Source organism: Ips typographus, linkage group LG2 (genome assembly GCF_016097725.1).
Source record: "Ips typographus isolate SLU linkage group LG2, UJ_Ityp_2.0, whole genome shotgun sequence".
NCBI lineage: Eukaryota > Metazoa > Arthropoda > Insecta > Coleoptera > Curculionidae > Ips > Ips typographus.
This window is the reverse complement of record NC_138423.1, coordinates 21,828,633-21,841,485: the sequence shown is the minus strand read 5'-3', so window position 1 is coordinate 21,841,485 and position 12,853 is coordinate 21,828,633. Positions and strand designations below refer to the sequence as shown.

Sequence of the window (12,853 nt, the reverse complement as noted above, 5' to 3'; positions counted from 1 at the left end):
GCTTTAAAATAGGTTATTATTTCTAGGCTCTTATTTCTATATTTTGTCTATCTCAACAGTCGTTTGGTTGTAATCAATACTAAAAACGTTGATTTAAGGTAGCATATTCTATAATAAAACTAGAATGTTTTAAACAGTGACTCATATTACAGTCACTAATTCCGCTTTTTTTTATGTATTGACTGATCAGATTTAAATCAGTTTTTTTTTTTACTGTTACTTAGATCTTTGTAAATTATTATTAAGCTTCCAGTCAACTTACCATTCACCATTTTTTCACAATGACTGACACTGAATTCCAGAACGAACCCACAATCGTCACAATTACAATAACATTCTAACTGTGCTTATGAGAGTTTTTCAAAAATATTTATTCCTCAATTCGACAGTCACTTTTCTACTTACGTTCACTAAACATTTGATTCCACAATTTAAGTTTACCTAGATTTGCGTATAAACTTTGAATGAAGGTTTTGTAATTTATTTTTGTTTCTTACAAACTCCAGAACTTGTTTTTTCATTGTGACAGTTTTTAGTTGTTTTGTGATATCAAAGGACCTTACATTATGTAAAATAAGCAATTTAAACTTTTCAAAAACTGGAAAAATACTATTTTTTGTTAGGAGTGCCATTAGGTTATTTTTTTATTTTGCTCCAGAAGGGTTCCAATGCACACCAAAGGGATATCGACAAAAAAATCGCTTTCAAGTTTGTCATTTTTCAAAAAACTTGAAAGAGTGATGTGAAGTGTGGTTTTTTTAACTACTTTTGATATTCAGCATCTCTTAACATGAAAGGCTAAACAAGCAAGTTTTGGCTCATTTTTAGTATTTTTCATCCCTTTTCTAATGGCGATTTATATTATATACAGGGTGATTCCAAAGTTGGTGCTTTCCTTTCACCAGCGAATAGGACTTCAAAAAATACGGTTTTTTTTCCTTTGACACTTTTTCGAAATATGAACAATAACGAAGATACAGGATGTCAAAGTTTTACTGAAAAAATAATAATTTAATGATTTTGGCCAAACCACTTGAAGTAATTAAACAAAATTTTGTAGGTGTCAATAGCTACGTGGAAAGGAGATTTTCCAAGAAACAACAATTTTCTTGCGTTTACCAGTGGCGTGCGTATAATTTTTTTAAACATTAAAAAAAAAATTACCTTATTGGTTTTTTTCAAAATAAAATTTATTATTGAATTCCTTGTTCAATTCTAAAAATAAAACCCCTTTTATTATTTTTTGCTACGACGCACCATTTCCCAGTAAAAAAATAAAAACCGTCTTAATGCGTGCCTAAAATTAAATGCTGTTTTAATTTAAAATGTCAAATTATTAAAAATTAGTTCAAATGCGGCTGAAATCTTTTGTTTTTGTTTATGTCTGTTGATAATGAATAACCTGTAGTTAGTTAAAATTAAATTTAAGTTATTTTTTATTTTGTTTTTTTTCAGTAAAACTTTGACACCCTGTATCTTCGTTATTGTTCATATTTCGAAAAATCGTCAAAGGAAAAAAAAACTTATTTTTTGAAGCCCTATTTGTAAGTGAAAGGAAAGCCCCAACTTTGAAATCACCATGTATATACATATTTTCTAATGGTGAAGTTGATAGGACCTTTAAAAAATTGGAACTATTACATTTTTCGTCAAAACTGCATTTTTGTTAAATTTTTATTTTGCTCTATAAAGCGGATTTCAATGCAGAGCAAAAGGCTTATTTATACCAAAGGACGTAATTATGTGAAATAAGTACTTTGAACCTTTCAAAAATTGGAAAAAAACACATTTTTTTGTCGATAGACAACGTTTCATTTTTAATAATTATTTACCTAACAAGTGTTTCCGAAAAACGCTTTCCGCATGTGTTAGGTATAATTTTTTTCCTATGAGTATCAATTTTTATTAAATTGAACAAAAATGTATAGTAAAATTACTAAAGTGAAAAGTGTATTCTTAATTGATACATAAAATATGCGGATTCTTTGAAATCCGCGGATTCTACACATATAAACTTAATTCCAGGTTAATATGTCCTAACATTTTTTAGGTTAGTGGCGAAAATCTGCTTGTCTGGAAACGCATTGTTTCTAGCATTTTCACAAAACAACCCACGAATTTATTTAAAACACAGTATTTTTATACCGTAAACAGGCATGGCATCGTAAACAACGATGGTTAACTTTACCAGAACTACTACTTTATCAAGTTATTGATAAATATTTGACTTTTGTAATACTTGTAGAAAATTCATAAAAAACTATATAAAGTTTACATCATTTTCAATCACTGCCAATGTCACATTACATTAGGAAATAAATTAAATTTTTGTAGGTCAAACGGTGAATTTTTATGTACTGGAATTTCTTGTTCGACACATAATATTTATTACTTTCCCTTACAAGTTCTTAAAAAGTCAACGAGACAATGTTAGGGTCATGCAATATTCGTGTTTAAGTTTCAGTTATTTTAATATTTATGACTCCTAAACTTTGTGTAGTATGTTAAGAAACACTGTTTTTAGGTCGACCGTTGCCAAAAGTAACCTGGTGGTTAGAGAACGCTCTTCTGGATGAAACCATGGAATATGTAACCAGTGACCCTCATGACCCCGACGAACCTACTCGAAAAATCACCAAGGTCCGGAACGTTCTCCATGTGGAAAATGTGGACAGGAAAACCTTAAATTCTGTTTTCACCTGTCAAGCCACTAATAGCCGTTTGGTTCATCCGATATCCAGTACTATTACTTTAGACGTCAACTGTAAGTATTTTTTTTAATTGATCAACAGCAAACATTGCTGTAATCATAAATGACAACGATAATGATATTATTAAACAATCCAAACAAATTATAGCAACAGCACAAGGAATAATATCCAGGAATTATTCTTGTGATAGGTTTAATTCGTTGCGGTTTGAGAAATTAGTGGATTTAAATCTGAATTCATTGTTTCGTTCTACTGAGTCATAATGTGCAGGGCGGTAATAATCCTGGATTTGCCATTAATTCGGTATTCATTAAAATTAATATCTGTTTACGATAAATTCTCTTGTGAATATCGAGTTGCATATTTAACGGAAAAGCGCTGTAAAGTTGCCCCTGTTTTGATTTCCGTTGTTTCATCAATGAATTAGAGCTCGAATCAGCTAAGAAAAGGCCACAGGCGTCATCAAACGATGATGTCACGATCTCTGTACGTCTCGCTTTAAATATTGCTGCTCTCGTTACTTTCCAAGTTGTTGCAGCCAGTCAGTGGCGTGCTATTATTTTATCAGTAAAATGAAACATTTTCGTCGTTTTTAATAAAGAAAATAAAAGACAACAAGTTTTTCAAAGGAATGGAAACTCCTTCTGCTTCTTTCTTCATAAATTGTAAGACGTTACTGACGATTTCACGGCCTTGGCTGTATATGATAACACCTTTCTTTCCAACCTTTTTGAAAGACATTTTGACAAAATAACGTTTTTTATTCATAACACTATGTGAACTTCAACTGCGACCATCAACAATACAACCAAAACACCAGACTAAAACGGAACCTAACCTAACCCCCTAAGTCTCCCTGTCCGCCACTACATTTTTTTAAACTTGGCAACACCGTTTAGAGTGCCGGCTAGTAAAAGCATATAAAAAGGTCCAAATGTACCTGGCCGCTGCCGCATCTGTTTTAATTGTGTCCAAGTAAAAACCGTACTACGTTGCCAAGTGGCTTTTTGACCGCTTAACAATATATTTTCGGGAATATTTTAATAGGACGCCTCTGATTATATCTAATGCGACGGCAACTGTAGAAGGAGAAAGAAATAGTTTTAAAAACTGCGTCATTGATGATGCGGTGGCCTTTTCTCATCTGATTCGAGCTCTAATAACTAATCTTGGATAAGCTTTGTTACTTGATTTTATTTCTGTAGTATTTATCCCACTTTTTTTACTTAATAATTATTACATATTTTAGAGTTAATTATTATAAAACTCGTAAATAGGTCTTCGTGTTTGCGTGTAAGAAAAAGTCATTTTTCCCTTCCTGCACAAAGACAAAAGTGCATTATAAATGTCGCTCTGGAAAAATCACGTTTCTCTTATCGAGTTACATTCGATGGCATGTCCAGTTTTGCGTTCGTTTGCCTCGTTTTTGCGTTAATTGCATGTGTACCAACCCTGTTACATTCTGAACTAGCGTTGGGCATATTTTAGCGCGATATTGCGACGGAGTTTCCGCAAATTCGGCTTATTTTATTAAATCACGCACAAAACCAGTGAAGTCCAGTTTGTAACTTTAGGAAACTTGAAGCCTATCGGAAACAGATTGATACCTTCAACCTACGTCAAGCGGGCACGTCAGAAAATAACCGAAGCTTAAAAGGGCACAATGATAAATAAGACGGTCAAACCCGTCTTGACCTTTAACTGAGCCCTTATTAAATTCCTTTACAAATGGGGTTGTTAGTTAACTCAATACAACCAGTCTGACTGTGCTTGAATACCGAGGCAATAAGTTCGTCTTAATTAGGCCGGAATTGTAAACAAGTCTACGGGAAAATAATGTCTGAAAACGGAAGGTATTTGCCAAGCTAAAGAGGAAAATTAATTTCTCGCTATTAAACGTCGAGATTTTAACAATAAACCGTGAAAGAAACAATGAAAAATGCCGAACAATTATTGGAATGCCCGAGATTTGTCAGTGACAGTCTTGACGATGCTAAGCGAGATTTTCTCAATCTTCGAATTTCTCAAGGTGTTTTTAGGTTTATAGTTTAGAGGATTTGGATAAACTGAGAGTTTTTTTTAACAGAAATTTATTACTAAAATATTTAATAATTTAAATTATTCTAAAAGAATTGTGTTACTGTGACCAATGAGTACTTTCAAGGTACAAACACGCAGTCTGTGTAAGGAAACAGTTTGAGATATTTGGCTTTTTGTCCTACCATCACTTTTGGAAACGAACCACTGTCTTGGGTAAACTGATTGCATAACTACTTTAAGACTTCTTTCTAAAACTGTACTGGAAAATTTACCCCGTACTGTACTTAAATGGAGCATTCTATGTAATACAATTCTTCCGCAATACAACTTCTTTAGCTGATCATCTACCAATATAACTCATATAATGCAGTCTTTGAGTTATATTGGTAGTTTCTAATCATTTAAATATTTTCTGTGAAATTGGTTATTATCTTAAATCGCTTCTACAGTGTGTTCAAGATAAGGAAGGCAACAGTGGGGATCTTGGAAACGGTTAGAGATACAGATTCGGTTAGGTTAGGTTTGGTTTTGAAAACTTCTAGATTAGTTAAAGAGAATTTGGAAGCTTTTAAACTGTTTCAAAAACTTTTGAAACCTTCTGGACACAGTTTTGGAAGCAGTTTTCATATTGTTTTGAACTGCTTTAGAATCATACGGAAGTTTTCAGACTACTCTAAAGGTTTTTTTATTTGGAAGTTTCTAGACTGTTTTGGAAGGTTTCTGACTACTCTTAAAGCACTTTCAACTGGTTTTTGAACGTCTTTGACTGTTAATAAGTCACTTAGCTCTGGAGCTAAATCTATCGATTTTCTTAGTTAATATAGGAAAAAATAAGGTTTTCTTTTTGCATTATAATAGGATATAAACGGTGTATACCTAGCGATTTGATGGATGATTGATTGGCTGATACTTCTTTATCTATTTTCCTCTCTTGTATTCTTGACAGTCTAAAATATGGACAAGTGTGCAATATATTTGCGTTGCTGATTTAGATTTGTTCATTTGTTTTTGTGTTAACTTTTGTCATCCTTTTTGATTTGTTGTGTTTTCATGGATTTCTGGATTTGTCTACATTTACCCTTTCGCAGGGGTAAAAAGTTATTTAACTATATTGGAAAGTGGTTTCTGAATTTCAAACAACTTTCCACTTATCCATATTTCTACCATTTCTTATCCATGCTTGTCACCTACATCTTTTGTTTTCATCGAACACCGCAAAAAGCTAAGAATTTATCGTTTTTATAGCAAAAAAAATCCACTAATATTCCGCCATTCGAAGCAAAAATAAAATGGGAGTAATTTACGAAGCACCTAAAGCGAACTGGGCTTAATTTATCCTGGCAATAGATGTCGTTAGATACGTCGAAAAACCGAGCAGAAATATAGTGCAAACAAACAAAAAAAGCTGCTTTCTCCATAGCCCTCCAGATTTTAATCAAAAAGCTTTGATTTAGAACCTCGTGGCGTGCCGACCAGCGATTATCTAAATTAAGGTAATACATGAAAGGCTCTATTGCCTTTGACAGGTTATTCATTGCTAGTAATGGGAAAACAGAACCGGACCACTTTTTTCCACAAAGCCAATCATTATAGTGCGTTAATGCTTTCGTTAATCAATGTTTCAATATAATTTCACAACCATTAAGCTTCCTTAGGTACTTCACATTTTGCTTTATTGCATATAGATGGATCAACTAATATTTTTACCTGGTGCTGTATAAATACTAAAACTACAATCTAAATAGCCAATTAACAGGAAGGGACAGTTGAAAAGGGAAAATGAATCAGAGACAGATGGACTCTTCCTACCATTCTTCCACTTATAATATTAGTTAATAAGAATTGACATCTTTTATTGATTAAAAGGCGAACTGAAAACATTATGACTCGAAAGAAGTAAACAATGGTTATAAGAAATTTAAAAAAATTCTCCATCTCTAACTGCCTCTTTTCAACCTCTTAAAAGTCTTTAATTCACGCCATGTTTTGGTTTTCTAGCTCTTGGTGCATATAATGTCCGACAACTAGAAGATAGTCCCAGTGCTGAACTGTTTTTGCATTTTACATTCAATTTGCACTAAAAAAACACATTTGTAATTCAAATTTACATTCAAATGATATAATGATAAAGTTTCTTGGAATAACATTGAAACGACGTTAACAAATTATCTTTTCGTTACATAAACAAATCTGAGAGTGCAAGATATGTTCTGAGCATGCAATACCAATTACCTTTGTCATAAACTGTCAATATCATCACGTTGCTACTTCAAATTGTTACAACCGGCAACGTGTTTCCTACCAAAGACAGTTAAAAACATCACCCTAACCTCAAAGAAATTATGCGGGTTGTTCGTGTGTCTTCAGTACAATGTTAATGTACTTAGTATAAAAAAACATACTATTTTTGTGGGGCTTACTTGACAAGGATATACTTGATAGGCGTTGAATAAGGGGAAAGTTCAGAAGCCACTTACGGCTTAAAGTTTTAATAAGACAGTTTGAGAATTTAATATTAGAAGTTTTGCGCAGACACCTTATCCGCGATCGGATAATCCCCGTCCAAAAGTATTTAAAGAGCCGCCCGGTTATTTACAATCCCCCCGAAACTTTATACAGGATTCACGTGTTAGATATAATTTAATTCGCGAGCTAAAAAGGGGTCCGCCAACCTTTGTCACGGCCCTTTTAGCACGGCATTTATATTAAATTTCTTGGCAACAAATGAAAATGCTCTTTAAAGTTTAAAGTTCCCACGCGGAAAGAGTTTTGCCGCGGCCCCGGCTTTTATCCTTCCCTTTTTGCCTCCTCGATATGTATTAAGGAAATTAGGTGTGCAATGAAGACAACGCCAACTTTCCATTTATTAAAGCCGAACACTTAAAACTTTCCTCTCGATGCGGTCCGTACGGGAAATATTTAATACCTGAGGTAACCTACCGGGAAAATCGTAAGAGGCTTATGTAGTTCCCTGTTTTGACGTGAAAGAGGATCTGAAACAATCACCGACAGATTTTGAGGGTCCATCCAAAACCTGATTTACCAGAATATGTTGAACGAAGGTTTTAGGGGGAAAAACTTTCCATTAATTAATAGTATTAAAGCCGCAGATTGTTACCGAAGGTTTCAGGAAGCAAATGATGCATGCCCGAAGCCTTGATGCTTTGAGAAATCGGCGTTAAATTTGATTGTGTACGGTAAACTTTGCTCCTTCCGTAATACGCTTTAAACATCGTAAATCTTTTAACATCTGAACCGTAATGACTGTTTTCCCGTATAATTAACACAACCAACTCCTTTGACAGTTTGGTTATTTATTATCCAATTTCTGCAACTTTCCTTTTGTAAAGCACCTTTTTAGCGTCTCATTTAACTCTTTAAGATTTCTACGCACCTAACTGCTGGACTTTAATTTGTTCACACACTTGCTCGATTTAAAAAATTGCTTTCTTTCATATTTAATTGTTACAAGTAAGTGCTTTTAATTTCCACCAGAAAACTTGGGCAATTTATCAAAAGTGCTATTGAAACCTTGTAAGTTTGGAACGATTCAATATTTGGCTTACATTTGTTAAATTTAACAACAGATTTAGAAAACTAAAACATCTGCGGTTATATTAGGTCTGTTTGCAGAACGAATCTCCAACTAATAATCAGAGGAATATGTCCAGCTATTGGCCATTAGCCTTAAAATGTCAATGTCACGTGAGCATTCAACCAATAAAAGCCAACAATTTCCGATTTTCAGTTGGAAACCAGTTTGAAATTGCCTTCTTTTGATATTTCTATTATTGATATCTCTCATTATTTTGGAAAATGGTATTTCAGTTTCAGTTCAAATTTTAGTTATGCAACTTGATTTTTATATTTCAAAGTCAACACACAATTAACGAGTCCGGAAAAAGTTCAATTTTTATGATAAATTAACTGAAAAATGCAAATTATTCAAAATTGACTTTATAGTCAAATTCCAACCATACAAGTCAGTACTAATAATTGTTTTAACCTCGAGACAATTTTCAATTCAAAATTGAGGTCTAAAATCGTTGGAATTTGACTAGATGTCTATTTTTAATTAGCAACTAATCAACAAATACGGAAAAATGTCAAAAGTCATAAAACTTGACTTGGCAGACTTGACATTTGATTATCAAGTCATGAAAATGACTAACCCCCATTTGTACTGTCGACTTTAAGCTGAGTTTAAACCAAGTTTAGGTTAAGCGTAGTTCAGATCTGTGATTTTTTTTCATTCATCTCTATTATCACAGTCTGAACTACCCTTAACTTAAACTTGGTTTAAAGAATAACTGTGAAATTCCCTCTTAAAAATGCATATTCTTGAAAATTTTAGCCACTCCAGTCTAATTTAAAAACTTAAAATTTTGCTCACAAGTAGGTATATCGAATATCAGTTAATACTGGTAATTAAAGTAGAAATTAGCTGTAAATTATAGCTATATTTGATAAATTGTGCGTTTTTGTACTACTAAATACTTGAGAAGAAATAAACTAGCTAGAAGAAATAAATTTTATAAATACACAATTGAAGTTTACTACAGTATGTTTCAAAACTACCAAAAATAAAATTTGAAAATGAAAGTTTTGGAGAGTCTAGTGAGTTGATATTAAGAGAAGCAGCTTATTAAGATAGGCGCATTACTTCAAAATAGAAGCAACCCAAAGGTAGATAAAAGTAAGAATAAATAGAATTAAAAGTAAAACAAATATTAGTTGCAATAAAAAAAATGTTTTTATTGGCCTTTCTATGATTTCGCATTTGTTACTCTATTTTTGTCGTATGTTGGGTAAATTTTCTGAAATCCAGAAAAGGAAAACAATAAAAACTAGAAACAAACCAAGCGACATTCGCTAGTACAGCGAACCTAATTATGTTGATGGCATTTAGAAGTCTTGATGCTCAAGTAAGTCTGGCTTTAATTGGGGTTTACGTTCATGTCTGACTCCGGGCGGAATTGCTCCTTCCTTTTAAATCCACTTAGGGTGGAACTATACGACCTTTGAAAAAACGCCGAAAAGACTTCCTCGAGGTTATTGTTTAAACTGCGATGGGATCGTAAATCAGCGCGACAAGGCATAAAATTTTATTCAGGATCATTACAAAAGCGCATCTGGCGGATATCGCGGTTATTAAAAACGTTTGCATTGACTTTTTTTTGGGTAATTCAACATGCGGATGGTGTATCGAATGTTTCGTTTTAATTAGTAGTCTTTTTGATATTGATAGTGATTCTTGTGGATATTAATGGAGTTAAAACACATAAAAACATGTTACAACGAAAATTGATGAGGAACATAAGGTAAACAAGGTAGTCGCAACATTTCTTTTAGTATTACTTTTAAAATACCTTTCTGCAATATTTCAATGTAATTTTCCAACTGACACAACAAAATATTTTCAATTTTTGCCTGTGCATAAAATAGGGGCGTAACCCAATTTGCTCACGTTACTGATTCAACTAGTTATTCGAGCTGAATTTTGTGTGCCAATCATTTTTTATATTTGAAATTTTATATCCAATTTCACGCGTTGCAATTTATTTCACAATATGCTGTCCATATTACACACAATATAAACTAGGCCTCATTTTCGTTGTTATTTTCCATTGAACAAATACCGTTTTAGCATTGGAACTGAAATTTTAGCAGTAGAAAGTATAGCTAAATTTTAACACATAATTTTATGAAAAATGTTTATGTTATCTAAATGCTTGCTTCTGTCCTTTTCCGTGATTACGATTGTACAGGCTGTCTAAAATTCAGAGCCAAAGATTCATATTTTCAAATTGCCAAAATTAATTTTATGAATGGTTTCTTCAGATGAACATATTGCGTACAATAAACATGAAAAACACTTTGTTGATCAAGCTTTCAAGTCAAGATTTATATCTGAAATGTAAAATTCATCAAATTATCTACTTTTCAAGTTTCAAATGTCAAAACATGAAAAATGCCTTGTTGATCAAGTTTTCAAGTCATACAGTTTGACACAAAAAAATGTGAACATTTTCTATTTGGTCAAATTATCATATTTCAATTTTTAAATGTCAAAACATAAAAAATGTTTTGTTGTTCAAGTTTTTAAGTAATTTCTCCCGCATGATACAAAAAAACTTAAAAATTCCCTATTTGGTAAAATTGTCAAGTCAATTTTGATACCGTAAAAGTAAATTCCATCAAATTCTAAACTTTTCAAGTCATATTTCAAGTTTTTTAAAGGTCAAAATGTTAATAAATAAAGTTAAGAATTAATTTTAGAAAAATCTCCGTATCATTATTTTCGACGTTTTTTTAAAGTGACTCTTAGAACCAATCTTGTTTAACACACACAAAAACCGAGAAAAAATTGTTTCTGATAGGTATAAATTAAAACTGTTTTGGGAACTTAAAATGTCAAATTTTACATAAAATGGTAAATATCTCAGAAACGGATACAGACAGGTATATGATATTATACATAAAGTACAGAGCGTCTCATTTAAAATAAGCAAGTTGATATCTACTTCCGGTTAAACCATAAAAGATAGAAAAATAAAAATATTTTTAAAATATAGTAGGCATATAAGTTATCTAGATTTTGATCTTAAGAAGCTTTAAACGAATTGTTTGAGTAGCTATAACCCTGTATTAATTTTTACTTCTTAATATTGCCTGCGTTTAACTTTCAAATTCATATTTTCACACTTAGGATTAGCTCATTGGTGTGATTTTATATCTGCTCATTCCACATAATGTAAAACTGCGTTTCAATGCATATAAATCGGGAAGCTTAGTCTGAAATATAGGAATTTGTAGTTTATTTACAAAAAAAAAGGTTTTTTGGTAATTTACAGGACTTTGAAAATGCGTAAATAAATTCAAATCGACGGTTTTGCCGCGTGTACGACGTAGACGACTTTCAGCAGTTTTATTGGCTATGGCTGTCTGATGGTTGACAGCATCTTCCGATCAGCTGATTTAAAACCTCAAACTCAAGTCACGAGTGAAGTGCGCAGAGTGCAATGTTGCCAAATAACACGTTTTATAGCACGACACGCCACAATTTTTTTATTTCACTGGACAAAAAAAGTAATTTGATGTTAATTTGACATAATGTCATATGTTTATAGAAATAAAGTCCCTTATCGTTTATAATTTGTCAAGATTAATTTGAATCGGAAAAAGTTTAAAAATTGACAACACAAAAGCGGACCTAGAAAAATCTGATGGTAGAAGTGGCACCTCGCACCTAATTGGTTGAAAACCGCCTACGTCATATCCAGCGGGAGTTTTAAATGTCACTATGAAATTTGAATCTATTTATTTAAATCTTGTTATGTTAGACTTAGTATTTTGAAAAATAATAAAATACGTATTTAATATTTTTGGCTTTCTAATCAAATATGAAACAAAAAAATATGTGGGATGAGCCCATTGCTCTAACCTATTAAGAAAAAAGTAAGTATTCCTGTATGAATGAATAAATAATTATCTAATCCTGGACTAAAAAGTTGAAACTTGTTTGACATTCGTTAAAACGTTTGTGACAAATGAGAATTTTACATTAATGATGTTCATCATTTAAATACCGTATAAATGGCACATAATATTTAACGGTACACTGTAAATATCCCTTGATCGCGTTAAGTAGAGTAATTTGTAGATATCTGAATAAATTAGACCGTCAATGATTTTCTCTGTAGGTGGTCTTCATTAAGTGGTGTTCGAGTGTGTAAAAAACCACCAGCGGATGACATTAAAATGCAAATTTTTGACCGTCAACTAATTACTTCTCGTAGTAAGATTTATTTTTGTCACTGGATCTTAATGGCAGTCATCACCGTTAAGGCTTGAAAAGTGGCAGGAATTTCACAGCAAAAATCGTGCAGGCTAAAGATGCTTCACAGCTAATCAGTAAATCAATCAGTAAGCAATGGGCTTGCCGCTTTCCAATTTCCATATTGAATTATGGCCGATCGACCACATTCCTCTCGATAATTAAAGTTTAAACTGTTACTCGGTTGACTGGATAAATCACAATCTGTCGTCGGTACTGCCGGTGCATTGTTTCCGTATGATCGTCACGAAATTGTCGCCTCGGA

The 12,853-nt window shown here is 32.5% G+C and overlaps 1 protein-coding gene across 4 annotated transcripts in view; it reads left to right on the top strand.

Moving 5' to 3' along the window:
• Positions 1 to 12,853, top strand: part of LOC145725686 (nephrin-like) — a 226,191-nt gene that overhangs the window by 127,724 nt on the left and 85,614 nt on the right. For all 4 annotated transcript variants that reach the window (XM_081974530.1, XM_081974527.1, XM_081974526.1 and 1 more), the window contains exon 5: positions 2,525 to 2,764. In XM_081974530.1, coding sequence (XP_081830656.1) covers positions 2,525 to 2,764 — 240 coding nt within the window. The remainder of the gene's footprint in view (positions 1 to 2,524; positions 2,765 to 12,853) is intronic.